Raw genomic sequence first — 27072 nt, forward strand, 5'->3', positions numbered from 1 at the left:
ATGAGTGAATATAAAATTCGGATATACATTTGGTGTATGTTCGAAAATCAGGTGCACTTTCTTTTTATTAGGACGCAGCCGTTCTTCAACGAAACAGGGGAAAAGAATTTTTAAAACTGGCCTATAAATATGACGATTAATGACGGAAGAACGGCTCTCTCCCAGTAATGTTCGTTTAATAATACATTCTGTTCTCAAAATAGTGTTAAACGACGATTGCTAGATAAAATATCAACGTTAAAATTTAGCATAATATATTAATTACATTAGTGACAGTTCGTTAGTTTATTTCTTTACTTTTTTTTTTTCTTTTTGTTTAAATTCATTTGCAGATTTAAATAGTAGATATTCAGTAGTTTTTCATTTTTTTTTTCTTTTTTTCCTATAAAACTAAACTAGATTATCGTAAACTTAACGTATGAACAGGGAAGGTTATTAAATTTGGACAAACAATTATATTTGCGCCGTTCTTGCCCTCTTGTGAGCGTGTGTGTATGTGTGTGTGTATGTGTGACTTGAAATTAGAGATTCGCCACGTTTCCAGCGACACGACAATTACAAGCGGAATAAATAAAACGTATTTATACTTTACTCGTACATAAAGTATATTCCCTTTTTACATCTTTAACATCTATAGCGCAGCATCTATCTCACACATATACGTACTTCTTTCAACTTATATGTTCACCTATCTGCGTTACGTACATATGTATATATATTTTTATGCATTATTGAAAAATAAAATATACATATATATACATATAAAATCTTTAAATACATGACGGATAAGGCAAAAACGGCGCAATGATCAGAATAAGAAGCGAATATTATTCTTTAGCCGATAATATTCGAAAGTATACTCCGTTTTTCTTTTTTTTCGAATCCAAATTCACACTCCGCTTGATTGGATGCGCGTTTTTTTAATACGTTACGTATGTATATATTTATACACACACACAAACACACACATACATGCATACACACACGTGTACGTATTTTGTATGTGTGTACGTATGTGTCATACATGTATATATGTATATGTAAAATTATTTTATATATATTGAATTGACCGTATTTTATGCATAATTTATACGTAGGAACTGACGAATTCTTTCGAAATAATACGAAAGGACATGGTTTACAAGTGGAGTGTGTCCTATTCCTATATATTTTTTTAAAAAGTACGTTACTCTCCTTTTCTCTCTCTCTCTCTCTCTCTCTCTCACTCTCTCTTTCTCTCAAAATAAATTTTTCAAATGTACACAATAAACTGGCTTACGGCTGTATATAAATAATTACATGTTCAATTTATAAGAAACACATTGGTAATGCTGTATATCAAAACAATTTGTTCGATTGGATGTTATTGACATTAAGTTCCTGACCAGCGCGTCAGTCGTACAATGTACAATACAAATACTTCTTTTTCTTTTTCCATCTATCGGCGTGTATATATTTTGTTCATGTACGTAGGCTTCTGCTGGCGCCAAGTGTTTTCAGGTGCCTGTGAATTCTCATTTTGATCAATGAAAATGAAAACTAAAAACCTTAAACGGTGCTCTCTATTCTCTTTCTTTTCTTTCAAATCTTTCTCTTCCTCTCTGTCTTTCCTTCTCTGGTTCTCAATACAAATGACGATACATGATCATAAAAATATTTGATCAATATTACGTCTTGGTAATATCTATTACTGGACATACAGGTATTCACAGAGCACAAAGAGTACTTGGCTATAACAAACATTTTATTCAACTATCATTGTATCAGATATAAACGAACATTTTTATCATCGTTAAAAGTACTAAATCGAGCGGCCTAAGGTACATGTTAAGTGTAAGCACGTATGTGCTATGTGTATGTGTGTGTCGTACGCGCCTCTATAGATGCAAGTGCATATGATTTATCCTTGCATCGGTTTTTTTTTTTTTGTTTTTTTTTTTTTGTTATGATGTCTCATGTAATAACGGACGATCTTTCCAAGTGACATAACATGATTTAATCGTATCTTGATGCATTTACAAATTTTCCGCGACCGTGACATTAGTAGCAGCGTCAAAAGAAAACAACAAAAGTGACAGATTACAAAAAAAAAAAAAAAAAAAAAAATTTAGAAAAGAAAAGAAACGCAGAAAAGCAACGTACAATTATTAACCGCACATGCACACCGGCCAATATGGACAGAGCACGTACTTCCATAGACTTCATTTTTAATATTCTAAACTTTCTTCCGTTTCTAGATCATTTGAAATACAGCAGAGTTGAAAACGCATTTTGCATTTCTTGTTCGAGCCACTTAAGATTCCAATCACGCGTAATAAAGATGGATATTTCTGATACATTTGAACATCTCAAATTCATTCAAGTGATAGCCAGGGTGAAAAACGAGGAATGTCTAAAATATAGAAGTTTATACACCACGTCAAAATATAATTGCCATTTACATAAGGAGTGGTCCACCATCATACAAAATACTTTTCTTCCCGATTTTGTACGTCTGGGTGGAATGGAAGGTCCAGATTTTAGCGCATAACTAATCAAAAGTTGTGAATCGTGTGTTAAGGATGAAACGGATGTGATGAATACTTCATCGTTTTCTGAGTCCCATTTCCAACTTGTCCCACCACGTTTTTCAGTCGGTTTATTCCATGAACCGCAACGCTGCTCACAGTCACGCTTAGGGATGGGATTAAGCCCCTTGCGCGAAGTATCGATACCTAAATGAAAATGTTTGATTCTTCGCACGCTCCTCATAATATACTCATACTGACTAAAAAAATGTCTGCTTTGAAATGACTGAGCAATTCAAGTCCAGTTGTCGTTCGATCGACTAACTCGTAGGAAACGTATACATACATATAATATATATGCATCTGTTAGTAGTTATCATTACATTAGAGATAGATTTTGAAAGTAACGTGTATCTGGCATGCTCTTCTCCAAAACTATATATATTCATTTCGATTGAACATCTCGTTTGTTCTTTTGTATGGTATATATATATTATCCATTATTCTCTACCCAAATCTATTTACAGGCTATTAAGTATGAACTAGTCGGACCCGACTTCCAATAAATTAATAACTTTTGTAATGTTCGTCGTTTGTCAAGGAGGAATCAAACATTTTCTTCCAGGTACTGTTTCCTAGTGCGTGCGACTTTTCCCTATTAATAATATCGAGGAAAAAAAAAATGCATCCATCACGTAATAATCGGCGAGGCATCGTTATAACCGATTCTGCGATACGACAATATAAAAAAAAGTCAGCATTTTATACATTTTATTCCAATCATGGATCAATCGATACTAAACGACATAGACTTGAATCGTTTAAATATTTCAAATCAAACATTTGTTCAGTCGCATCTCTAGTCACATTTCACGACCATCGGAAACGATCTTCTTATTTCAAATGAAGAAAAAAAAAGAAAAAAAAAGAAAAAAGAAAGAAAGAAAAGATAAAAGGAATCGGTAGTCGTAAAAATTTGAAATTCCAAATGTATGTAAGTGCATCGTGGAAAATAAAATACAGTACTACTTGTAAAAGAAGATCGTTTTGCGTTGTTAACGGCCGACATTATTTTATTTCACATGTTTTCTTTATAATATGACTATAAGTCGCATTGGTCATTCCACACACCTAAAATTTCTAATCGAAGTATTAATACGGATGATTATATTCTGGCCACAATGCGGTGCTACATCATGCTCCTGTTATTTATTTAGATGCCTGGAATGACTTTGCGTAAAGCGTAACACAGTTTTCTATTTTAACTAATTCGTAATGGGAAAGATTTATGATGAATTACTTACTTACTTAATATTACAAGAATTTGTCTCAACATAAATGTGTTTCCACGCTCAACGTTTGAACACTTTGCAAGAACGGTGTCTGTCATTACGAATTAGTTAAATTTTACAATGCCGGACGATGTCAACAATTAATTTCATGCACTCAATTGAATGCCAACTAGAACCACGTGTATTCGTACATTGCAATACAAACACGACGTGTTCATATTCTCGGCATTCGATCTCGTTCTTTGTTTTTATAAATATCGTAAAATAGAAGTTGTATAATTCGAATCAATACCAACTTCATTGATGTTCAAATTGATAGGCATCATATTCGGTGATGCGAATGATTATTCACGACATTCTCATGATTGATTCAACAATACGTGAATGATATGGTTAAATAATTATAAATTGGAAATTGAGGTGGTGACATTACCTGGGCCGTTACTCACCTACAGGCAACGAACCTGTTATGGGAGTAGGTGACGATGATACCATATTTAATCGACCTTGATCTTTTACTATTGGATCTAAAATAGATGAGAAATAAGAAATAAAAATGGAATCATCGGTCTTTCAGTATGTACCATACCATTTACATTTTGCAGAAATTTACAGTGAAAAAGTTTGAGCACACTTCATAAGTACTTACAAAAATAAGGATGTTCCATAGCTTCGCGTGCAGTAAGTCTTTCGTAATGATCGTAACGTAAAAGTTTATCAAGGAAATCAAGGCTTTCGTGTGACACCAAATGCTGATTCTCCGAATGCATAAAACGCTCCCAGCGTTTACGTGAATGTCGACCTAAAATATCATTGAAACGGGGATCCAATTCAATGTGGTACTTTTCAAGGTATTCAAATAGTTCCTCAGTTCCGAGAACTTTTGCAATTCTCACTAGTTGGTCGTAATTATCGTGTCCGTGAAAAAACGGTTCTTTCCTGAATATCATACTTGCGAGCATGCATCCAAGAGACCACATATCTAATGAATAATCATACATCTGCAGTGCAGAAGAAGGAACATGTTATCCACAAACTATTATTATGCTGTACAATTAAAGATATAATAAATTACGCACAAACCTGATAATCTACAAGTAATTCTGGGCCTTTAAAATAACGCGATGCTACTCGTACATTGTATTCTTGACCTGGATGATAAAACTCTGCTAGACCCCAATCGATTAACCGTAACTTTCGATTTTCATGATCTATCATAACATTGTGCGGTTTGACGTCCCTATGCATTATTCCCATACTATGACAATAATCCAGTGCCTACAGACAAAACCAGGAGACGACCACGTCTTATACATCATTAATGCTTCTTTCTATCGTTTTGTTGTATCTTATATAACTATAGATGCAAAATGGATATCAAACACTGTCACACGTACGTTACTTACTTAAACATTCATGAGTCCGAAAATTTTAATAATTTCTGAAACTAATGTTTCTTTTTATATACTTTAACAAAGAATAGTTTCTATACCTTTATATAGAAAACTACTACATCATACGTTTTCTTATTATATTTACTTTTAAACTTTTCGAAACAAAATATTTTTGAGACTATTATGTCCAACTTCACAAGCAAAATCAACTAAATATAATAAATAATTATATAAACAAGATAATCAATAATTACTAAAACATAAGAAAAAAAAAAGAATAGAAAGTTTATAATTGCTCAAGTACTTAAATTTCAAGTACATGTAATTGAGAGAGATAAAAACACAATTAATAGTAATCTGATATCAATTTTTTACGATAAAAGAAATCGTACCAAATATATATTAATCTAAAAATGCCAGCACTGAGCAAAACAACGATAATGGAAGCAGAAAAAATGAACTTGTAGAAATGAAATATTTTCGAACTCTTCCTTGAACCCATAATATGCACCTACATCTATCAAAATAATAATCTCGAAGATTCACATTGGACTGATACTTGGTTCCATTGCACTTAACAATACACGCACTTTTAATAATTCGTAGAGGTAGTATCTTATGTCGTAGTCTGTTAGCGTCTGGTATAATTGCTTGAAATCTGTGTTGTTCACATGTTCAAATATCAGTGCCGGTGTTCTCGATACAGGATCTTTGACAACAGCTTGGAGTGTAATTATGTTGGTCCCACCTTTGAGGTTTTCTAAGATTTTAATCTCCCTTTTTATTTTCTTCTTTTTTACAGGCTAAACATTAAAATCACATGAAATTTGAAGTTTCTTCACAGTTGCAATTAATTGCCAAAGCTTGATTCATATTCTTTTACCTTCAAAATTTTTACAACACATTTTTCATTACTTGTAATATTAATGGCTTCAAATACTTCACTATATTTTCCTCTGCCTAATTTTCTTACTAGTTGATAATCATCTTGTTGTCTACATAACAAACAATTTGTGATGATTAAACAAAATAAGAAAAATATATGTATACATACAAACATAGATATATTTATGTAAATAAAGAATGCAGAACTTCTTATTGTACACTTACCCCCAATCGACAACATAAGATTCATAATCCCAATAATCTCTGGATTTGTGGGAATTCACATCTGTGTAGACTCGCGCTCTACTGGGTAGTGCCATTTTTTCTGATATATCGCTACTACTATTTATTTTGCTGATTGCTATTCTTTCACTGTTGTCTATCGAAAAATTACAAAAGCTAGTTAATTTATATCCTTCACTCACCCAGTTACAAATGCGCGAGGACAAATATACACCTGGGTCATTAAAAAAAAAACCATATTAAGATTAAACATACTTCACGCTAATAAGAGAAATATGAAAAATTGTTAATCAATGCTTGAACGTGTGGTGGTCTTTTGCTAAACATTAACTTACATTCGTACATAAACCGACATTAAAATATCAATGATAGTGGTATTTATTAAGACGATTCAATATTGCATTTACATTTATTTATACTTTCAACATATACACTTATAAGTCATTATTACAGTGCAATATTTTATTATAAATGTTAAACATACAACACTCACTTGTTTCTTATATACTTCTTGTTTGACTTAACTTAAAGGAACATATAATGGTGATGATGAATAATATGGATGAATGAATTCTCTTATTTAAATACATCTACACCGCATTTCAATGTGGTAGACGAACTGAAAATTATCTGTTGAAGCAATTAAAAATCAATCATATTTACAACGTGAAAGTGAAACAGCACGTTAAAAAAGAAAGATACAAATGCTTTATTGACGCTCAAACTACCTAGTGTAATTACTTTTACGTACAAATGTTGCAAAATATTAACAAATTCATTGATAAATTATCCGTCATCGTCTGTATTGGAAATATCTGTGTAACGTTTAACTGAATGTAATTAGAAAAAGAAGTTATATGGTTAGAAGGATCAAAACAACTTTCAACAAAAAATAATTACACGGCGGCAAGCAAATTAATCCGAAGAAAAAATCGGGTCCTAACACAAGGAAATTAATAAACTTGAAAACATGTTGACCGATTGCTACGAATGAACTGCATATTCTTTAGAAGTCTATTGATTGTGAACTCGTAGGAACACTATCAGTTCATTTCTGTGGTTCGAAGTTACGATTTAGCAAAAGAACAGTTTCATATATGCGAGTACAATTTACGTAGGGGGGAGATTGATATTTTCGTCGGAGGGCGAAAATCTATGTAAAAATTAATCTACTATCGCGGGATAGGGATTAGAACACGCACAAGCACAAGGCACGAACACACATGTACGATAAATCACACGCCATCGCAATCAGGAAATTAATGTTAACTTATTTTCGACTCACCTAAAGCATTCCGGAGACGAATCTTGATCGGATTGACTGCAACAGATCTCGAAATTCGTCGTGAAACCACGCAACCTGCTTACGAGATACGTGGGGCCGCGCGAACGCGTGAAACTCGAAGATTTTTGCGGGCGGCCGGCTTCTCAAACGATCGAGGTTCAAGATGGCAGCCAACAATCCACCACAAACTTCAAATATATAGATTGAAATCTCCAACCTTCAACCGTCTCTTCAATCAAACCTTATTACGACTATTACTTCCTTCAATTATCAACTTAACCTTTCGAGATATTATTCGTAATATATTGTCGTTTAGTACTCTAATTGCAAGCCAGAACAGCGAAATCAAATTTAAAGTTAATCTTTCGATATACTTCACGGGTATTTTCTTTGCATAGTAATAAAAAATCTGTCCCCAATACTCGCTAAAATACCGACGAGAAAAATGTTGTAACGATAACTAATCGTATCACATCGGATTTAGCAATCGTTTATAACGAGCTTTATTTTTATAACGAGCTAAATCTTTATTTTAATCAAGAAACTTTCATTTTTATTCGAGAGAATTTTTAACTTTAATTGGAACGGGAGAACTCAAGTATGTGTCTAGTGAAATATTTTAATACACTTTGCACGTATCGACCAATCAGATAATTTCTTTTATAGTGATTTTTTGTTCGGAATAATTTAAACTTGAATAATTGAAACTGTCGCTATTGTGTTATATTTTTATAAATGAACTGTAAGGGGAGTTATAAAAATTAATATCGAATCTCTTAAATTATTAAAAATTGAAACTTATCCATACCGGATATAAATCATATTTATTCTTGGTTTGTTAATAAATTACTGGCCAATATTAAAATCGAATAAATTTAAAAATTAAAAAATTTTAAAAATTAAGAACAAAGTAATGCGTTTATTTCAAACTTAACGGGATTATTATTTAAATAATTATTACAACGACATAAACTAAAGACTACTCCTAATTTGCGTTAAAGAATGTATAGGATGTAATAATGACAAATCATCTTTTATTGAAAACCATTGCTTTAGAAGTTCCTCTACATTTTCAGCTTTATCCTATAACAGAAAGAATTTTTATTTATATCAGAGGAAAGAATAGCATTGTTTATTTGATGGATTATTGCCCAATTTACCTCGTCGGCATTCATATCAGACACTTGTAATTTTTTTCTAAGATTTCTAGCGTCTAAAATCCAAATATGCGCAGATTTACAAACAATCCATAAGTTTGCACGTAATAGTCCAACAACAGCATTAGTATTTTCACATGAAGAACTACAATGTTGAATGATATCAAATGTTGAATAACAATGTCGTGCATTTGCAATGATCTTTGGTACTTACTCATTTAGAAATTGTTCAGTAATTTTTTTTAAATTTATATCCCAAGGTACAGTAGTTCTCATGACTAAATTTTCCTTCTTCTCCATATTCATCACCTTCAGTTTTTCGAATGCTTTCAGCAGTCTATTTTTATTCTTATTAACATCTATGGTACATTTTGTTTTTGCTTCCAGTTTATCTTCCTCATACTCAGACGCCTTTTCCTCGCGCGCAAGGTCTCTGTAATATCCCCGTTCTTCAGGTGACAACTTTTTCCAAAGACTGGTCATTACATGGGCAATTTGCGGTGCTGTCATAGTAGGATCTTTTCCCACTACTAAGCAAAATAAAAAACATAGATTTAATACGCACATTTTTCCACATGTCATACGTAATAAATTAGATTATCTATGTTAAACTTTTACCTTCTGATCTGATAGATTTTGAAAATTTAAGAAACCCTGGACATAAATTTGTATGTGTATCGATGTTTGGTGATTGGTCATTCGATTGTATGTAATTACAAGGTTCTACATCCGTGCCTCCCTGCAAAAAGTACCTCAAATATAATTCACGTGATTTTCTTAATTCTTAAATTTCTTAAATTTTTTATTTAATTACCTTCAAACCAAATATGTGTCCTTTACTCCATTCTTTTAATGTAATTGGCTTTTTCGCATCTAATTTATTCTCTGCGTGCAAAGTTTCTGACTTTGTATTCTCCACCTTGTTTTCTTTCTCATTTGTATCTATATCACAAAAATCTTGCAGTAAGAAATCATCGCCTAAATCTACTATTGGCAGCTGACTGAGTGTTTCAGACGATGGAGTTAATTTGAACGGTGGAGTATCTTCAGTAGTTCTTTCGGTATTATTGTTACTATAATAAAAAAATTATTTAAATTACTATTGTAAGACATACATTTTTGTTTTTTATTCTGTACTTCAAATCTGTACTAACATCGTATTACAAGAAATATCGTTATCGCAATAAATCAATGTAAAATTCTGTGATTTTTCTGAGTCTGAATCACTTAAATCTAAAGATGGCAATTGAACGTCAAGGTCGTCCGTTTTCTTTTCACATCTTTCAGCATATTCATCAGAAGAATTTTGCATATTTATAGAAATTTGTGCTTGTTGCTTATGCTCGGAATTATTAATCGCGGCAGAATTTAAATCATTTGTCATACTTTCATCAATATTTATGTTTTGTTCAGTAGGCTCGTCGGAATATTCTTCTACACATATTTTCCGTTTTTTACATACGGGAGCTTTGTTTTCAGCATTATTGACGTTTATTTCTTGTGTATAATCTTGATAACTAGTAAATGAACTTTCACAATTATGTTTTGCTTGTATTTCTGTTTGTATTCCATAAAAATTATTTAGATGTTTTTCTATTATATCTATAACCATGTTCTGTGCAGATAATAAACACCACATAAATTCTTAAAACAATATATGATTATTTTTCCAAATATATCTACCTGTTCTTTAAAAAATACACAAGTTTTATTTGGTTCCAAGTTGACATCTATGCTTGCTGCATTTATTAAAATATATATAAGAAATATTGGTTTTTTCCTTGATTCTTGTCCCACTGCCTCTAGAATTATTTTAGTCGTTACCTAAAAATGACTCTTAATTTCTACACAAATGTATCATTTAATTTAAAAAGAATATTAATTGTTGATAAAATATAATGTATACCTTTTCTAATTCTTTAAATTTAATTGGTCTGTCATTCACAAAAATATATTGTCCTCCGGATTGAAATACTTCAACTGCATGTGTTTCTTTTAAGGGAACCATCATTTTTATTTTAATCTGAAACATAATTATAAATTAAAGTAGTAAACATAGTTTTTATGTATCAAAGTATTAAATAAAAAATGTATAAAATTTTTTATATAATTACATCCATATCTGTAACATCCATCCAATTCATATTACATGTTACTTTTTTACCAAGGATATATGTAACTGCTTCTTCAAGGCTACTTGTATTAGGTTTTGCAAATATAATGTTATCATTTACTTTACAATTTATTCGTACAAAGTATTTGCACATTCCATAACTTTTTATTAAGGACTCTAAAGCTCTAATATCCTGATTGACTTTCTTTGAATTTGTAATTATTTGCCTTCTCACTGGCATTCGTTTAAATAATTGCTTAACTTGTACAGTTGTTCCTAAAAAAAAATGTGTTTTTTAAAATTGTAAATAAAATAAAGTTGATTTAATACCTGTATGTCTGTGACAAGGTTTTGAATTCACGATACGCCCATTACAATCAATAGTATAAGATGTGGCTGCTTCATCTTGTTCTGTTTTTGATACAATTGTAAGGTCAGATACTGAACTTAGTGCATGTAAAGCCTCGCCTCTGTATCCATACGTTTCTAAAGAATCTATAAACAAGAGGATGACCATAAACACATTAAATATTAACTGTGTAATTGCTTTCTCTTATAATTCTGTAATTATGTACCTAAATCGGAGAAACTACTTAGTTTTGATGTATAAGATGATAAAGTCATATAAGGAGCATCTACTTTTGAGATACCACAACCATCATCCTTTACTTCTATCAAGGTACACCCATTATCTATCTAATATCGAAAGAAAAACATTTTACATTAAAATTTTGAAATACATTGCCAAATCGTCAAAGAGCAAGATGTGCTCTGAATAAGAAAATAAATGTGGTACCAAGTTAATTTCAATATTTTTGGCACCAGCATCCAATGCATTTTCTATCAATTCTTTTACAGCAGTAGATACGGAAGTTATAACTTGAGTAGTAGTTATTAGTTTTACGGTATCTTTGTCTAAGGCTGAAATGACCATTTTCGCGTAACGTCGGATTTATTCGACATTTATTAAGATTCGTGATACGTAAAATCTCTCAATATTATGCGTTTATACATCACACCGTACACAATAGGATGGAATTAACGCGCGAACGTCTATTTTGAACATTGTCTACGAACCGAATGGGAAAGACACAAACATATGAAAATCTAGAAATGAGGAACACGATTACAGCGACGTTTCACCGACCGCGCGAAATATAAAACGCACAAGCAATCAGATCTTAAAAAGAGCGAAACCAACTTAACGTTTAAATTTCAAAAGGTGGGAAAAGAATAAGTATAAGTCGGCATGATTATTTTATTTCAAGATATTGTATAAAAACGTTATATAAACCATTCTACCAATGTAACATTGTCGCATTCATATGACAAAGTAATTAAATATTTTATTTGTACTTTTCCACCAATGTGTCAACGAATTTAATATATGCTTCTTTCGCATCGTTCTGCGACATTCCATCCTTTGATTTCCAAGCGTCCCATTTTGCTTTCCCCTTCAAATCCAACATACCAGGTCTTGCTGTACAAAATAATTATCTGATATAAATATAACAATTACTTAAAATTTTATGCAAACTAACGTGTATATTATATAATAAGTATCAAGTAATACATATATCTCACAGGTATTTATATTTCCCACCGATGCTTGCTTGAACAATGCGTACAATTCTAAAAATTCCTCGTCAGTAGGACGCTTGGTGAGGGTTTTTACAGCTTCTGCTGCTTGCTCGAATTTCTATAAAGTCGAATATACAATCATACATGCAATTACATCTAATTATATTAGTTATTGCATGTACATGTTATTGCAATTCTATGTTTAATGTTTAATGTTTAATATTATATTTAATATTTAAATTTTGCATTCACTTTTTTATGCAAATGAATATTGCCAACGAGTATCGTGACTTTGCACAAAACTTAATTTCTTAATCGTTGAGTTGTCCGTTTGGAAAATACTCTCGTTGGAAAACAAACTTCTTCTAAATTTGTCATTTGCACGGGTCGGACTAGTTTTTCTCTTAAGCGATCTGAAGCCAACAACTTAGCAGAAATTATAATCGCACGAGAAATAGTTGCAAAATGTACGAACAATTTAAATGCAAAATCCGTTCGTTCGAAATTAGTAGAAATTGATTAATTAAAATAACAACCACTCTGAAATACCGATAATTATATAATAGTATAAAATAGTATAAAAGAAAAAGCAAAATAATTAACCAGAAGATTAAAAATCACCGACTGCATTTTACAATGACTTTGCAATTCTTTTCTTTTTTTTACAGTTGTATAATCCAATCAATCTTTTACAATTATCCAGCCAATATATGTACGTGTACTATTAACGCACAATCAATATTTATCTGCTAGAATCAATTAGTACATTAGATAATCGTAGTTACCTGATCGAGAGACATCCTTTTCAGCAGTTTCAATCGTAACGTTCGTTTAATGATAACTGACCAATGGATCTATCGTATGCATGGATTAAATATTCGTTTCGAAGTCCCCACTAACCGTGTATTATGTATGTATATATGTATCGATGTACGATATGTACCTTGTAATTGCAAGAAAAGATTAGGAAAAAATTACTTTACACGCTCGTGCAATTTATGCGCATGTAATTACATTAATAGTATCTCATCAAGAATAAGTGTCTTTATCCCGATTTTGTACAAAGTATGCCATATATAATTTGCTATCGTCAGCGAACGAATTGTTTGCTTCGAAAATTTAAAAAAAATGGACAATATATATATACATATATATATATATATATATATAGCGAAGGTGCGATATTTTCTTTTCGATTTTAACAACAATTTTTCAAGTCGTCAAAATTAATTAAAGATGGCTGCTAACTGGTCCGTTTTGGTCAAGAAACAGCGTCGTGATATGTATTTGACGATCGGTGACGAGGGAGACAAAGTCCGTAAAAACTGCTCAGAGAGAATGGGGCCAACCTGCCACATCATCATCCGATACCCAGCTACGCAAGAATGTAGAAATTCTTGACTACCTGATACATCGTTTTGCCTTTCCCCGACTCGGTTCTGCGCGAGGATCCCTGCCCCTCAGGGCCGTGTTTGAGAGAACAAGCGTTCCAAAACTCGATCTAAATTTCCGAATCTGAACGGCAAGGGATCTAACAACGTAATCGTAAAACCTGAATGATTCGCGTCCTAAAAGTCTCGTTTGTCAGCACAAATATGTTACGCGGTGATGAAATTATGCGTGACAATGTGAAATTACGAGTAAGAACAATGAACAAACAAACATGAATTGAACAATGAACGACCGAAAGGAAGAGGCAACGAAGCAAGGAGAATAGAATAAGAAATTCACTGGTGTTCCAACAATCGTAGGGAAAAGTCAGCACAGCCGCCGCGAGTTAGCACGGACGAAAGTAGAGAAACGGCGCGTGTGAAAGTGCGAAAACAGAAGGGGGCGAACAATCCGTGGTGTACGAGAATGGTCGGCGAGTGGGGACGAAATCCAACGGAGACGGCCGATCTCGCGTACGCGGGTTCTGCCAGGGCAAAACGGTTTAAAAATTCAACGAGTATGCGTGATTTGTCACTCGATCGGTGATCGGCTCGATCGAGACGACGTTACTCGGGAGAGTGCGCGGCACGTCCGTCATTTATCGATGTTTGCCATTTATCCGGGATGGGGACGCGGTGTCGTGTTGATTTAAACAGACTCGCGAGGCGATAAACGTAATCGTGGCCTTGATAACGAGTGCAAGCTCAGGTGTCGAGCGAGACTTTGTGATTGTTTATTACAAAAAAAAAAAAAACGGGAAGGGAATCGAATCGATAACAAAGGCACGAGACGCATGCAGTGAAATATCTCGAGTGTCGAGGTACAAACCGTGAACGAGGAAACTCGACACGAGGAAAAACAAGAAAAATATTTTGATTGCTTTCGGTTGCGTCCGTCGTTTGTTTAGTAAATTATATTTCGTACAATTGGAGAGTAACGCATGATCGACAAAGTGTGCGGCGATTTACCATCTCGAGCGGTACACGTTACGAAGCAACGCAAGCGGGAAGAGGCTTAGTTCGAGTCAATTCTTAAGTCAGTTCCGAGAACCGAGATCTCCGCGACAAAGAGACACGAGGGCCAGGCCGCGTTCTCGTTTGATCGCGATTATTTCCTAACAGGCGTTTCGCGTCAAGGATACCGATGTTGTTCGGCCGGCCATCCGCGTGTCGCGGTGGAAATTTTCGCTGACAATGGGGAAAAGAAAAAAAACTGTCGTTGTCACGTATGCGTCCCACCGAAAAGCCATTGCTGAAAGCCAGCTGAATTCGATCTGATTCCCAATACGCGTGCATGCGCGCGCGTGTGTGTGTGTGTTTAGCGGTATCTGATAACGGATCGTGTTCCTTTTCTCGTTATCGTTAGATACGGGCTTCCGTGATTTTGGTTGTTGAAAAATCGACTTTGCCAGGGAAACGGCTGTGGCAATGGCAGCGATTAACGCGAGAAAATGACGATTCTTTGGAAGAGCCGATAAGGATCGATCGGACAGCACCGCGTGACAAGAAGACAAGGGACAGGATGAGTATCGTGCCGATCGCGAACAGGAGTTTCCTCCACGGAGAACGGAAGGCATCCGCGACTTCGGAGAGAATACTCTACGCAACTCTCGATAGTCTAGCTTTGAAGGGGGCGACGTTGCCTCTGCAGCTGTTGCCCATCAACGACGATAACGTTGCGACCGAACGAAAGAACGAGTCGAAGAGTAAAGGGAAAAACCGTGCCGAGGCGACTGCGAAGAGATCCGGCCTCAAGGTTCGCGTGAATTATATACACAAAAAAAAAGATTCGTAACTTGTAGGATAGATAGTACTCGCCGAAACATGGAAAAAAGTTATGACAAACATGGGTCGAAAAATTAATAGTTTCAAGGTTATAAACGATTTTTTGTTTGTTCGGCTGAAGAAATGAATTTTCTTCGCTTCGAGAGCTATCGTGTTGTACGTAAGTAGTGGTTTACCTTATAATTTCTTCTTTTTCTGATTGCAGGAGATTTTCCACGTGTCCTCCTCCTATTTCTATGTATTTCTATGCTCGACACTTTCGTACTAAAGAATCACGTACTCTCTCAAAGATTCCCGGATGTGTACTAACTTTTTCACAAGCATTTTAACCGGAACGAAAAATCGCTTATAACTTTGAAGCTATTAATTTTTTGACCCATGTTTATCAGAACTTTCACTCGTGTTTCGTGTTTTCGAGTACTATCTACCCTAAAAATTATGACTCTTCTTTCTATTCACCCTGTATATATATGTATATTGTTTCAGTATTGTATCGTTTCAGTAGAGTTAGTTATTTTAATTTGTACCGTATTCGTATTGTTTCAATAAAAATTGAACGTTTACCTGCTTTTGCTCGAACCGTGAAATTGCAATTTCACTTTTGTTACTTTACAGTCGTTGAAAACACGAATTGATATTCTGAAGTCGCGAAGGAAAACAAGCTCGGAATAGTCGTTAATAAAGGAGTGGCTTTCTAACTTCTAACAACCGTGTTCTCCGTCGTTCGATACGGATTCGACTGTCCTATCGACTCTGTAGTAGGTTCGAAGTCACTTCTTTATCTTATCGTGCTTTATACCATCGTCTCGTTTCTCGTATCAACTTGCTCGTTTGCTCTTGAACTTTATCATCTATCAGCAATTTATTTACAAAATAGTGAATGAAGTATTACTTCAAATAAAATGATATAGTATTGGAAATAAACATCCTGTTTAAATGGTACTTGGCATGAAATTTTGTTGATTGTATTTTTCTAATACACGAGTGTTTCAATCTTTTAGATCCTCTGGGGCCTCATTAGTCAACAAAAATTTGTCGAGGACCGCGCATAGTTTACATATGTTTTTATCAGCTCAATGCAATCTATATTATTTACGAGGATGTTGAAACAACTTTTATAGCGAAACGATACATCGATCAGAAAAATATATTTATATTAATATTTATAAATATGTTAATATATATTTATATGAATTGAAAAAATATGAAAATTTTATTATGCTTCTTACGTCGTATTACATTATATTAGATCATACAAACACTATACCTACGTTCATTATAATTATCAGCAACAACAAAAAATTTTATAATTTTGCTGTTAGCTACATTTAAGTATAATGTTCTCCTTATAGGGGATCGCTGAACTTTCTGAGTGACTGAATTTTCTTTTTCTCCTCTCTCTCTCTCTCTCTCTCTCTGTTGGAAATCGAGATTCGCGGAATGACGAGACAGCTACGATCGCGATTTCTATCTTCGCATTCCACGAAACCGTTATAAATGTCCCAACTGTAGCGTAAGTAGGTAGATACACGTAAGCAAACTCTAACGAAACGTTTCGTTCAGGTCGACGTTGAAACGGCGAGTGTCGCGACTGTTTCATTGAAACAGCACGCAAAGTGTTTCACAATGGTTGCGTCGCCCTCGTCGTCGTCGAAGCCAGACTCGCAGGAAACGTTGACAACCACCCCGATCGAGAGTCCTACCTCCGTTGTTGAGCAACAAACTCGCAACGAAGATATCGCTTGTTTACCGCGCGTCTGCATCGATAACAGCGACACCGATGTTACATCGATAAGAACCACCGGAGAAGGAACCGATAGCAGAGAGATTGCGCGTGATTCCAATCATTGCTCGAACGATGGGAATGCAGCCTCGTTGAATTCCAGGGATGAGTTGGACGATTACGAGAGAATAGAATACGTGCTTGGTACGTTGGACGGGTGTTGGAAAGAAGAAGCGAACGAAGATGACAAAAATCCTGGCCCCGTGGACCAGGAGACCGCCTCTTGGTGCAGGAAAAACGTGTTTGTCAAGTCAAAGTCTACCAACGATTTAGCCAGCAGAAGGAGCGACTCGGACGCGAGACTGCTGGATGGAAAGTCTTTGATGGGAACGTTCTCGGACGGGGAATTGGCGGAGAGATTTCTCCTCGGTAACGAGTTGCCAAACTGTGAAAAGAAAAAGAGACATTTCGCGAGGAACATTGTGCTGCACTTCGTGCCGGAGTATCTGGCAAGGGGGCAGAAAGGGAAGAAAAGGCAGAAGGGGAAGGATATTTCCAGTCGATCGTTGAACTCTCTCAAAGCTTCGTCGTTGATGGACTCAAAGATCGAGATAGTCGAGAGTCCCGATGGCAGATACAGATCGAGGAGTCCTTCCCGGGAAGAGTTGAAGTACTTGAAGATCTCCTCGCCGACAAATTTCGTCCACGTCGCGTCTGCCACGAATCCGAATCTCGTGTTGAACGAAAACACTATCGGATTCAGTCTGGAGCAAGTGGTGATCATGCACGAGCAAAAGTGTGCCACGTTGCCTCTTCTGGTCGCGACGAGCCGCGAGGATTCGATGGCTGAGAAACAAGTCGGACAACAACCGTCATCATGGTCGTCCTCGTCATCGATATCTTTCGACACGGCGTCGTCAATCGTTCGCAAGCCGAAGGAGAAAGTCACGCGTACGTTTCCTCTATTTCGTCATCCGGGATCGCCTTTTCCTCATTTTTAACCCCTTGCGCCGGAATGACGCGCCACGCACGTCAAGAACTTTTTGCTCCAAAATTGCAGTATTTTCTCAGTTTTAAGTATATTTAAATATAATTCAGGCAAAACAAGCAATAAATTTATTACTTCTTAATAATGTCTATCTACAGTGATAACATACCGACGAGTTTAAAAAGAAAGCGACGAATTATTGTATACGGTTTGGTCACTCGTTATGGTCCGCAGTCAGTTACCAGCTTAAGTGGTTAACCTCTTGCGCTGGAATGACGTGCCACGAACGTCGAGAATTTTTTGTTTCAAAATTGCAATATTTTCTCAGTATATTGAAGTATAACCTAGGAAAAACAAATAGTAAATCTATTACTTCTGAATAATTTCTATCCAGTGACATCACACCGACAAGTTCAAAAAGAAAGAGACGAATTATTGTGTACGGTTTGGTCACTCGTTATGGTCCGCAATCAGTGGTTAACCTCTTATGCTGGAATGACGTGCCAAGCACGTCGAGAATTCTTTGTCCCAAAATTGCAATATTTTCTCAATTTTAATGTATGTTTAAATATAATCCAGGCAAAACAAGTAATAAATTTATTACTTCTCGATAATTTTTATCCAGTGACATCATACCGACGAGTTCAAAAAGAAAGCGACGAATTATTTGACACGGTTTGGTCCCTCGTTATGGTCCGCAATCAGTTGCCAGCGCAAGTGGTTAAACATCGCAAACATGTTTCTAATCGCAACGTTCTCGAATTACAGAAAGGAGCAACGCCTCTTTCAACCTTGAACACCTGAAACGGGAATTACTGTCCGAGTTGCAAGCACGATCGGCAAAAGTGTTGGAGTTGAGCCAGCAGGTGAAAACAAGCGAATACAATCAGGCGAACGTACAACTCGGCGAATTAACGTGCGAGTCGTGTGCCGAATTACCTGTCAATTCCAGTTTTCTTTGGAGCGATCGGACCAAGAACTTCCTCTTGGAAAATATGCGATCCACTCCCGATGAAAGTGTTGAAAACATCGAATGTAGCATCGTAGACCAAGTGTACGATGACGTGGGACCCGTGAATCTGATCAACCAGGTGATTGCCCAATCGGCGTGTGTCTATTCGCTGCGTCAACGCTGAGCGTTTCTTTAGTTCTTTAGTCATCGTTATTTTTTATTTTTTTTTCATAATTTTCAGCAAGGTTCTTCTTTTAGAAACATTCTATTACAGGGTGGGCCGGAATTCGTAGTACAACAGACCAGGAGGTGATTCTACGTCAAAAAATAAGAAAAAAATTTCATATAACATTTTTTTATGTGGGGCTCGATTTTCGAGAAAATCGACTTTAAAATTTGTTCATCTTTGTGAACGATTTAGTTATCTATTCTTCTGCCGCGGTTCTCCGTCCGAGATAGTGTTTATAAACATTATGTATTGTGTGATTAAAACAGTACAAAGTGTTCCTACTGATAATTAATTTTTTATTCCTTATTACTACTTTCTATTGCAATACTACAACATAGTACACTATTACAAATATTGTTGAAAATGACCTCTTCGTTGCTGCATACATAAGTTTGCTCGACGAATTAATGATATCTGAACAGAATGGAAGCTGATATCGTTTTCTAATTTCTCGAATTCCCCCATAATCTTTTGCTTTAAATGTGTAATATTTGAAATTAATATTGTCTTTATAAACTTGTTCATTAATATGCTCCCATAAAAAAAAATCTAGAGGCGTAAGGTCCAGAGACCTTGAGAACTTATCAACAAGTTTATAAAGACAATATTTGTCTCATTAATATTCGTAATCAGAAGCCCCTAATTATTCAGACTCGACTACCAAATTTTTGGCAACAGATTGACTCTTTCCCGGTGTCTATAATCAATCTATGATCAACCAGTTTTTTTTTACTGTTATATTAACGACAATTTTACAATTGACAGAACGATTACGACGACGTGGGCACACCTGTGTTACATGTCGATGAAAGTCATATCAGCGAGCTGTCGGCTGCTTTCCAAGATTCCAACGACATCTACGACGACGTGATGGGCCCAAGCTGTGCGGAAGACGCGTGTACAAGTAACGAGGCTGAAATTTGTGACAGCAAAGCGAAGCAAGGAAGTAACGAGCCATCCGTCGCCAATGAATATTCCAGCGTAGATGAAGATATCGACGTTGCGTCGAGTAACGACCAGGACGTGTACGACGACGTTGGTTTACCGAGCGAAGAGCGAGTCAATAGTCTTTATACCGGCTCTACGATGGGCTCGATTTTAGGGCCGAGTTGGACCTGCGGTAAAGAATCCGAGTGGGAGGATCTGGAGGATTCAACGACGATCGGTTTATCTCAATTTGAAAGCAAGTACTATACCTGGTAAGTGTAACAGTAAGCGTTTCTCTTCTTGCAATTTCTCTACAACGTAGTTTGCTTGTTGATGAAAAAAAGCACAGAGGCGCAAGTCGTTCCGAATAAAAGAAAGTCGGGCCAAAGATGGTCCCAGATGATGAGGAGACAACGATCCAGAATGTCGAGGAAAAATTCCAATTCGTCGTCGAAACCGGTTTCCTGCGAATCCATGCTTCACGGTGAGTTTGCCCAAAATTGATTTTGATACGTCCTTAGATGAAATTGACAAATTGACTATCAGTAATGTCAGATCTATATACTTTTAATGCGTGTTAACACTAGAACTACCATTAATGGTCAAAATGACCAATTGATAATTTTTGTCAGATCTTTTATAAATATAATACAGTGTATTTTTAAAGACTCGAATGATTCTTCGTAAAATAAAAACTTGCGCACCCCATTGTATCATAACGATTTTCTGTTTCTTTCACTTTTAATGTCTCTAATGGAAATGTTATACTTTAATCGCCGGTAGTTCTAGCGTTAAAAGACTATTGAAAGAAATAATTTTACAAGTGATTAACAAGAATAATCTTAAAAATAGAAGATGAACATTTTAGAAATTTGTAGTATTCGACATGGCGAATGTTTTCCTCAGAAAAATCTTGAAACCAACGTAGAATGTAATACTCGCTTGAAAATTTTACAAAGTAAACAGTAAATAATCTTGATTTCTGGTTTTGACTTTGGAATTGGATCGAATATCAGGGAAATTTTTTCATCGATCGTCAGACTTTTTCTTAATATTCACTTTGTACATTTCTCGAGATTACAAATAAAACAATTGAAAAACGAAAAATAAAATAAGAGGATTTCGTTAAAGAAGATGGAACAGAATTTTGAAATGATCGACTGTGACGCTTGTTGTTAATTAACTGTCAGAAGAAAAAAAATCAACCTTTTCTCGCCGCACACGTGTATCTCATAATGAGCAAAGATTGCCGACCAGCGCCTGCACGTGCGATCAATCGATCACTGGTTCTTTTTTTCTGAGCGAGATTTCTCACCGTGAAATCGATCGGTAAGGAAGAGAGGTCGCTTGGCTCGCGCCTTCCTGTTCGTATAATTCTGGAGGAATCGACAACAATGTGGCAATGAGAATTAAAAAGGAACGTAGGCGATGATTCGAGTCACGTGAAAATATTTCATCGAAGAGAGTTCAGCCTGGAAACCGGACTCGAGCACGCAGATCGCTGGGAAGGTGAAAGCGTGTATATTGCGCTCTCTCGGTTGCAGTGTCAGTCACGGCCGAGACGCTGACTGCGTCGTGTCGTTTCGCGCCGCGCCGCGTCGAATCGTCTCGCAATTTTTACGTCGGTTTACGTCCGCGTCGTTGAATTTTCGTTCGTCAATGCGTATCGTGGTTTCTCGATCGTCGTTGCTTGCTTTGTCTTTTGCGGTGTACTTGCGCGAGACTCGTCTGCAACGAGTCGACATGCCGTCGAAATGAAACAGACCTTGAAAACTTTCCAACGACCGAATACGCAAGGTAAATTATGCACGTTGATTGTTTCACACCGATACTTCGTCTTACACACGACACAACAAAAACTTGAAATTTGTCCAAGGAAATAAACGCTTGTATACCTATACTTTGATCGTTCATTTCAACAAGCACACTGTTTGGTGCTTTAAAGTAACGAACCGCAAGAATTATTCGACGAGCCCCGACGAGATTATCCTCGTTTAAAAAGTAAAAGTGAAAAGAAATTACGCGACTCACGATCGCGTAAATTTCACCTTGCTCGTTCGCTGGATGCGCCATGACTTTTATCCATTCCTTTCTCTCCTTGAGTTTTTTTTTTTTTTTTTTTTTTGTCGATCACGTGAGGCGATCTTTTTCTGTTGAGATCTTGGACGAATATCGGGGGAGCAGGCAGACACACCATACACATGTATTGTTGGTACGCGTGTGAGGAACGACATAGTAACGCTTGACCGTGAACTATGATTTTTAAGTGGCTGTGAGCCTTGGCAAAGGATCGGTGTTGCTCGTCGGCTGTACGGAGAATGTCGTGGAATGGAGGAAAGAAGAAGAGAGCGACGATCGAGCGGCGCAGCAAGATTCACAGAGGACGCAGGGCCTCGTCCAGATGAGGGTCATCGATCTGGACGAAGACGTGGACACGCAGGAAACATCGTGCTACGTTCACGAAGGTTCTTGCAAGAGATTTTAGGAAGTTAAGATTTAAGAAGCTGATTCAAAGTCGAGTGAAACTTCTGTCCCGTTAAACAACGACGAATCTATTACTGGAGAATTTCTATGTATTCCAAAGCCCAAACCCAGAAAAAAAGATGCAATAAATTACCTTGTAAAAAAGACAGTTTGAGACCGTGTAAATTACCATTTTCCTGAATACTTTAGCGTTTGTAAGAGAAAGAGTAAAACGAGTGTTTCTAATTTTTTTTTTTTTTTTTTATTAACTTGAGCAATAAGATACGAATCTTTTATAAACGAAAGCAATATATAAAAAATATATGAAAATCCAAGCTTCTACTTAGGAAAATAAATTGTTACAAGAATGCAGAAGGATAAAAATATGTCGCTTCTTTCAACTGCAACTTATTGTTAGTCGGTAACGTTTTTACAGACGACACATCTGACGACAGCACGTACGAGAGCCTCCATTCCTTCCAGCCGGACGACTTCTGCACAGATTCGGAAACGGAGACGACGATGAACGAGGCAACGAGGGAGCGAGAGAGCGAAACTGCCGAGGCGGAACAGAAGGTGGCGATCGATTCCGATCGATTGATCGCGTATTTGGAAGCACCCACGAGGCCGAATCCTCCGCCACCGCGTGAAGTCAGTTTGACTCGAACTCTCGGCAGAAGGATAAAGATGCTCCGGAGGACCTGGAGCATCACCAAAGGAAGCCTGGGCCGGATGCGAAAGAAGACGACGGCCGACGACGATCACACCTGCGAAGACAACAAAGAATTCTCCAACGTTCACTCGAACGTGGACGGTGGACGATACTTTGGTTTCGCCAGACACTTTAAAAAGTCCGTTACTGGACCTTTCTCTACTTTTTATTTGAGCGACTATGCCGATTCTGCGAACGGTAACAACGATTCACCGACGTCGAACGTGGAGCCAATGTACAGCAATACCAACGATGAGATGGGTAAGTCAGTACAGTGGTGTCCGCTTAAGCCAGTGACGGTCTTTTTGAGAAGTTGGTCAAATTCATTATATTTTTTTAGTACTATCTCGTGGGTCACTAAGTCAGTGGAAAGGGGGAGGGGTTAAAAACTACTTTCTTTTGGTCTTCACTTTTATAATCCTCTAAAAAGTTTACGTTTCCTTTTTGTTTTACAACGTTTACTTTTGCAAGTAAAGAGTAAAAAAATAAATGTCGACGTCAAAAAATTGATATAAAAGGGGTCACACCATGTCCAGTCACCCCTGCACTATACATTAAATATATATATATATACATATACTTTATTTCTTAATATTTTTTATTGTCTGTTCTCTCTTTTATTACATAAAAAACTAGCAAAGCTACCCATTCTGAGAATGGGATCTAGTATGTTTTTTAGTGTTTATTACATCTGTTTAATCGTAAGCGCTGTATAAAATTTTTTGGACACAAGTAACTCGTATAACATTTAAGACTTAAAATACCTATATGTATACGTAACCAAGTCGTAAATCCTCCATAAAACAATTATGCATTTATTTCTCACTTTTAAGCTCTAACCGAACACTTGTAATTTTCTTAACATTTTTTGAAAAGAGGGGTTCGAAAAATAATTGAAATTCTTTTATATATATGATGATAAGTTTATAAAAAATCAACGCGTGGTCACTTTAAAAAGTCTGCGTGGGTCAGTGTCTGAGGTGTATTCTGGCGAGTTGTGCCGAAATATCGATATCAGGTATCACTCGCTTTGTATTGTGCAAGTATCTTGTTTCACGCGACCTTCGGCATAGCAACGGACGCTTAAGTGGACACCACTATATTTGAAACTTTGAAATTGAAAACTTTTCACTCTCTCTCTCTTTCCTTTGTGATTCTTATAAGTTCTCTTACAATTGCTCCAGATCACTACAGCGTGCTTGCCGATCAGGAACCACTTTATCAATTTTACGCGGCAGCTGCTGCCAGGATTGCGTCCGACTTCAGCTCGGATGGTTACGAGGAGGTAACGTATCGCAGACCATTCTCAATTCGCCCTCGAACGCAGTCCAATTGTTCATCTGTTAATGATTAATAATCAGATCGAGACTACGATCCCGTCACGATCCACCACAGACCTGGTGAAACCCGGCCACAGAACGTTGTGGTGCCAAACACCGCAAGTCATCAATAATAGTCTTTTACGTAAGCGACACGTCACATAGTGTTTCGAACTTTCATTCACACTTTGTCCAGAACGTAAGGTCACGTTTTATTTTTTTGTTATTTAGAACGATTAAGCACGGACGAAAGGAAGGTTCAAGAGGCAAAGTTCGAAATTCTCACCTCCGAAGCGTCCTACCTGAATTCTCTTCGTGTCTTGAAGAACGAGTTCCTCGACGAAACCTCTTTCAACGAGTTCTTAACTCCGGCCGAGAGAGACAAACTGTTCGGTGGTATTCCTGGCGTGTTGCAAGCGTCGGAACAGTTTTTAGCCGAACTGGAAACTGTATGGAGACAGGATCCGATGTTGCACGGTTTGCCAGACGTCCTGTTCAAGTATGCCGAGAAATGTTTGGACATTTACGTGGCATATTGTTCCAATCAAGTTAGCATAGACACGACTCTTAAAAATTTGAGGTAAGTGAAAAATGTTCTCGTCTCGTTGACGAAGTTGTACCGATGGATTAATTGTTCCAGAATGCGAAAAGGTTCGAAATTTACAGAAACGGTATCGCAAATAGAAGCACGCTCTACCTGTCAAAGTTTGTCTTTGCACTCATTTTTAATGTTACCGATGCAGCGAATAACCAGGTAAGATAAATTCTGTTCGAACGTTGAAATTTCACGTATCGAACGACGATATATAAACGTGACAGGAGCGTGTAAATTATTGAAAAGTATGTGAATTCAGACTTCCTTTGTTGGCTGATGCGGTTCTTTCTAAACTACCAATAGAACACGATGACAGATCACACTGGGAAAAAGTTTTGTCGAATTTAAGTTACGTCGTCGCAGAATGTAACGAAGGTGCCAGTGCCGCAGCTAAGGAAATCGAAATGGAAAATTTAACGAGGTGACGTTCACGGTTTGATGTAATCAAAAAAGATTCAGTCGTAACTTTTACATATATATCTGTATATGAAACTGAGGAAATCTATTTTAACAGAAAATTGGAGTATTCCGCGAAAATTAAACCGATAGCATTGAAAGGGAAGCATTTGGTTAAAAGTGGATCAGTCGTGCAACTATCGACGAAAACTGACACGGAATATAAGCTTACGTTTGGGAAAAGATTCAACAAAACTCCTCTTTATTTATTATTGCTCACGGATCTTCTTCTAGTCGCAAAACAAAAGTCCAAGTACGAGCGTTCATTAAAATCAAGTTTTCAATCGCGTCTCCAATATAAAACAGAAACGTATCTTCTCTCTGTTACAGTATTCACGACGAAACATATACCGTTATAGACACTTGTAAGAGAAGTTTAATCACTTTAGAACCAGTTCCTGAAGACTCGATCTTTGCTGGACGCAACGCGATGCTCTTGACTCTCTTGGAAAATTATTCGGGGCATCAGGTCGAGTATATATTAACGTGCGAAAGCGATACTGAAAGACAAAGGTGGTTGGAAGCAGTATCACCTTCGCAACACGGATTACCAGAAGAGACTCTTTACGAGGTGTGGGATTGTCCTCAAGTTGTAGCTTTATATTGTTATTCTCCGAACCAACCGGACGAATTGTCGTTGCATCCAGGTATACATATATATATATTTTTTTTTGTGAAAATCTGCTACCTTTTACCGACCTTGCGTTTCAATTAACACGAGAAGCTGGCTTTTAGGTGATGTTATAAACGTATTTAGAAAAATGTCGGACGGATGGTATCAAGGAGAGAAATTGTTAAATGGTGAACAGGGCTGGTTTCCTGGAAATTATACGAAAGAGGTCGCTTCGGAACATGTTCGCGCGAAAAATCTTAAACAAAGACATCGTTTTCTTGCGCTAAATGGGAACGTATTGCAACGAAGAGCAAAACAACAATCGGCCATTCATTAAATGAATGATAATTAAGTTATGAATTATTAATTTATGTAATTTTTAATAAATCAATCGTCACGATATTCTATAGAAATTCTAATCCC

General features: G+C 36.4%; 4 protein-coding genes across 8 annotated transcripts; 1 reads left to right on the forward strand and 3 right to left on the reverse strand.

The window, feature by feature from the left end:
* Positions 1–1425: 1425 nt before the first annotated feature.
* LOC122530778 (casein kinase II subunit alpha) lies at positions 1426–8139 on the reverse strand. Of its 3 annotated transcripts, none has more exons than XM_043658076.1 (8): positions 7607–8139; positions 6304–6535; positions 6077–6188; positions 5784–5996; positions 4883–5077; positions 4449–4800; positions 4249–4326; positions 1426–2714 (listed from the first exon to the last, which is right to left on the reverse strand). In XM_043658076.1, exons 2-8 carry the CDS (start codon positions 6396–6398, stop codon positions 2359–2361), a joined length of 1401 nt encoding a protein of 466 aa, XP_043514011.1. In that variant the 5' UTR covers positions 6399–6535; positions 7607–8139; the 3' UTR covers positions 1426–2358. The 3 variants fall into 3 exon arrangements, with proteins under 3 accessions (XP_043514011.1, XP_043514010.1, XP_043514009.1); XM_043658075.1 differs by having other exon boundaries at positions 2568–2714; positions 4233–4326; positions 7607–8122; XM_043658074.1 differs by lacking the exon at positions 1426–2714 and having other exon boundaries at positions 2938–4326; positions 6304–6457; positions 7607–8121.
* A 366-nt stretch (positions 8140–8505) lies between these two features.
* Positions 8506–12039, reverse strand: LOC122530774 (PMS1 protein homolog 1-like). The gene is made up of 12 exons (XM_043658066.1): positions 11673–12039; positions 11452–11572; positions 11207–11371; positions 10878–11152; positions 10670–10786; positions 10447–10587; positions 9918–10378; positions 9578–9836; positions 9382–9502; positions 8978–9293; positions 8767–8908; positions 8506–8689 (listed from the first exon to the last, which is right to left on the reverse strand). The coding sequence occupies exons 1-12, from the start codon at positions 11808–11810 to the stop codon at positions 8579–8581; spliced, it is 2367 nt and encodes a 788-aa protein (XP_043514001.1). The 5' UTR covers positions 11811–12039; the 3' UTR covers positions 8506–8578.
* Positions 12040–12120: 81 nt separating this feature from the next.
* Positions 12121–16414, reverse strand: LOC122530785 (acyl-CoA-binding protein homolog). Its single transcript, XM_043658084.1, has 4 exons — positions 16237–16414; positions 13243–13400; positions 12461–12575; positions 12121–12356 (listed from the first exon to the last, which is right to left on the reverse strand). Exons 2-4 carry the CDS (start codon positions 13255–13257, stop codon positions 12223–12225), a joined length of 264 nt encoding a protein of 87 aa, XP_043514019.1. The 5' UTR covers positions 13258–13400; positions 16237–16414; the 3' UTR covers positions 12121–12222.
* Positions 15263–27051, forward strand: LOC122530768. 3 transcript variants are annotated; one of them, XM_043658049.1, is made up of 15 exons: positions 15263–15643; positions 17236–18346; positions 19152–19474; positions 20330–20763; positions 20836–20975; positions 22759–22956; positions 23391–23927; positions 24851–24951; positions 25028–25130; positions 25217–25565; positions 25626–25739; positions 25840–26001; positions 26095–26289; positions 26367–26683; positions 26772–27051. In XM_043658049.1, exons 1-15 carry the CDS (start codon positions 15410–15412, stop codon positions 26984–26986), a joined length of 4533 nt encoding a protein of 1510 aa, XP_043513984.1. In that variant the 5' UTR covers positions 15263–15409; the 3' UTR covers positions 26987–27051. The 3 variants fall into 3 exon arrangements, with proteins under 3 accessions (XP_043513984.1, XP_043513986.1, XP_043513985.1); XM_043658051.1 differs by having other exon boundaries at positions 15516–15643; positions 26761–26792; XM_043658050.1 differs by lacking the exon at positions 22759–22956 and having other exon boundaries at positions 15516–15643.
* The last annotated feature ends 21 nt before the right edge of the window (positions 27052–27072 follow it).

This window comes from Frieseomelitta varia, unplaced genomic scaffold (assembly GCF_011392965.1).
Source record: "Frieseomelitta varia isolate USP_RPSP 00005682 unplaced genomic scaffold, Fvar_1.2 scaffold_353, whole genome shotgun sequence".
Taxonomy (NCBI): Eukaryota; Metazoa; Arthropoda; class Insecta; order Hymenoptera; family Apidae; genus Frieseomelitta; species Frieseomelitta varia.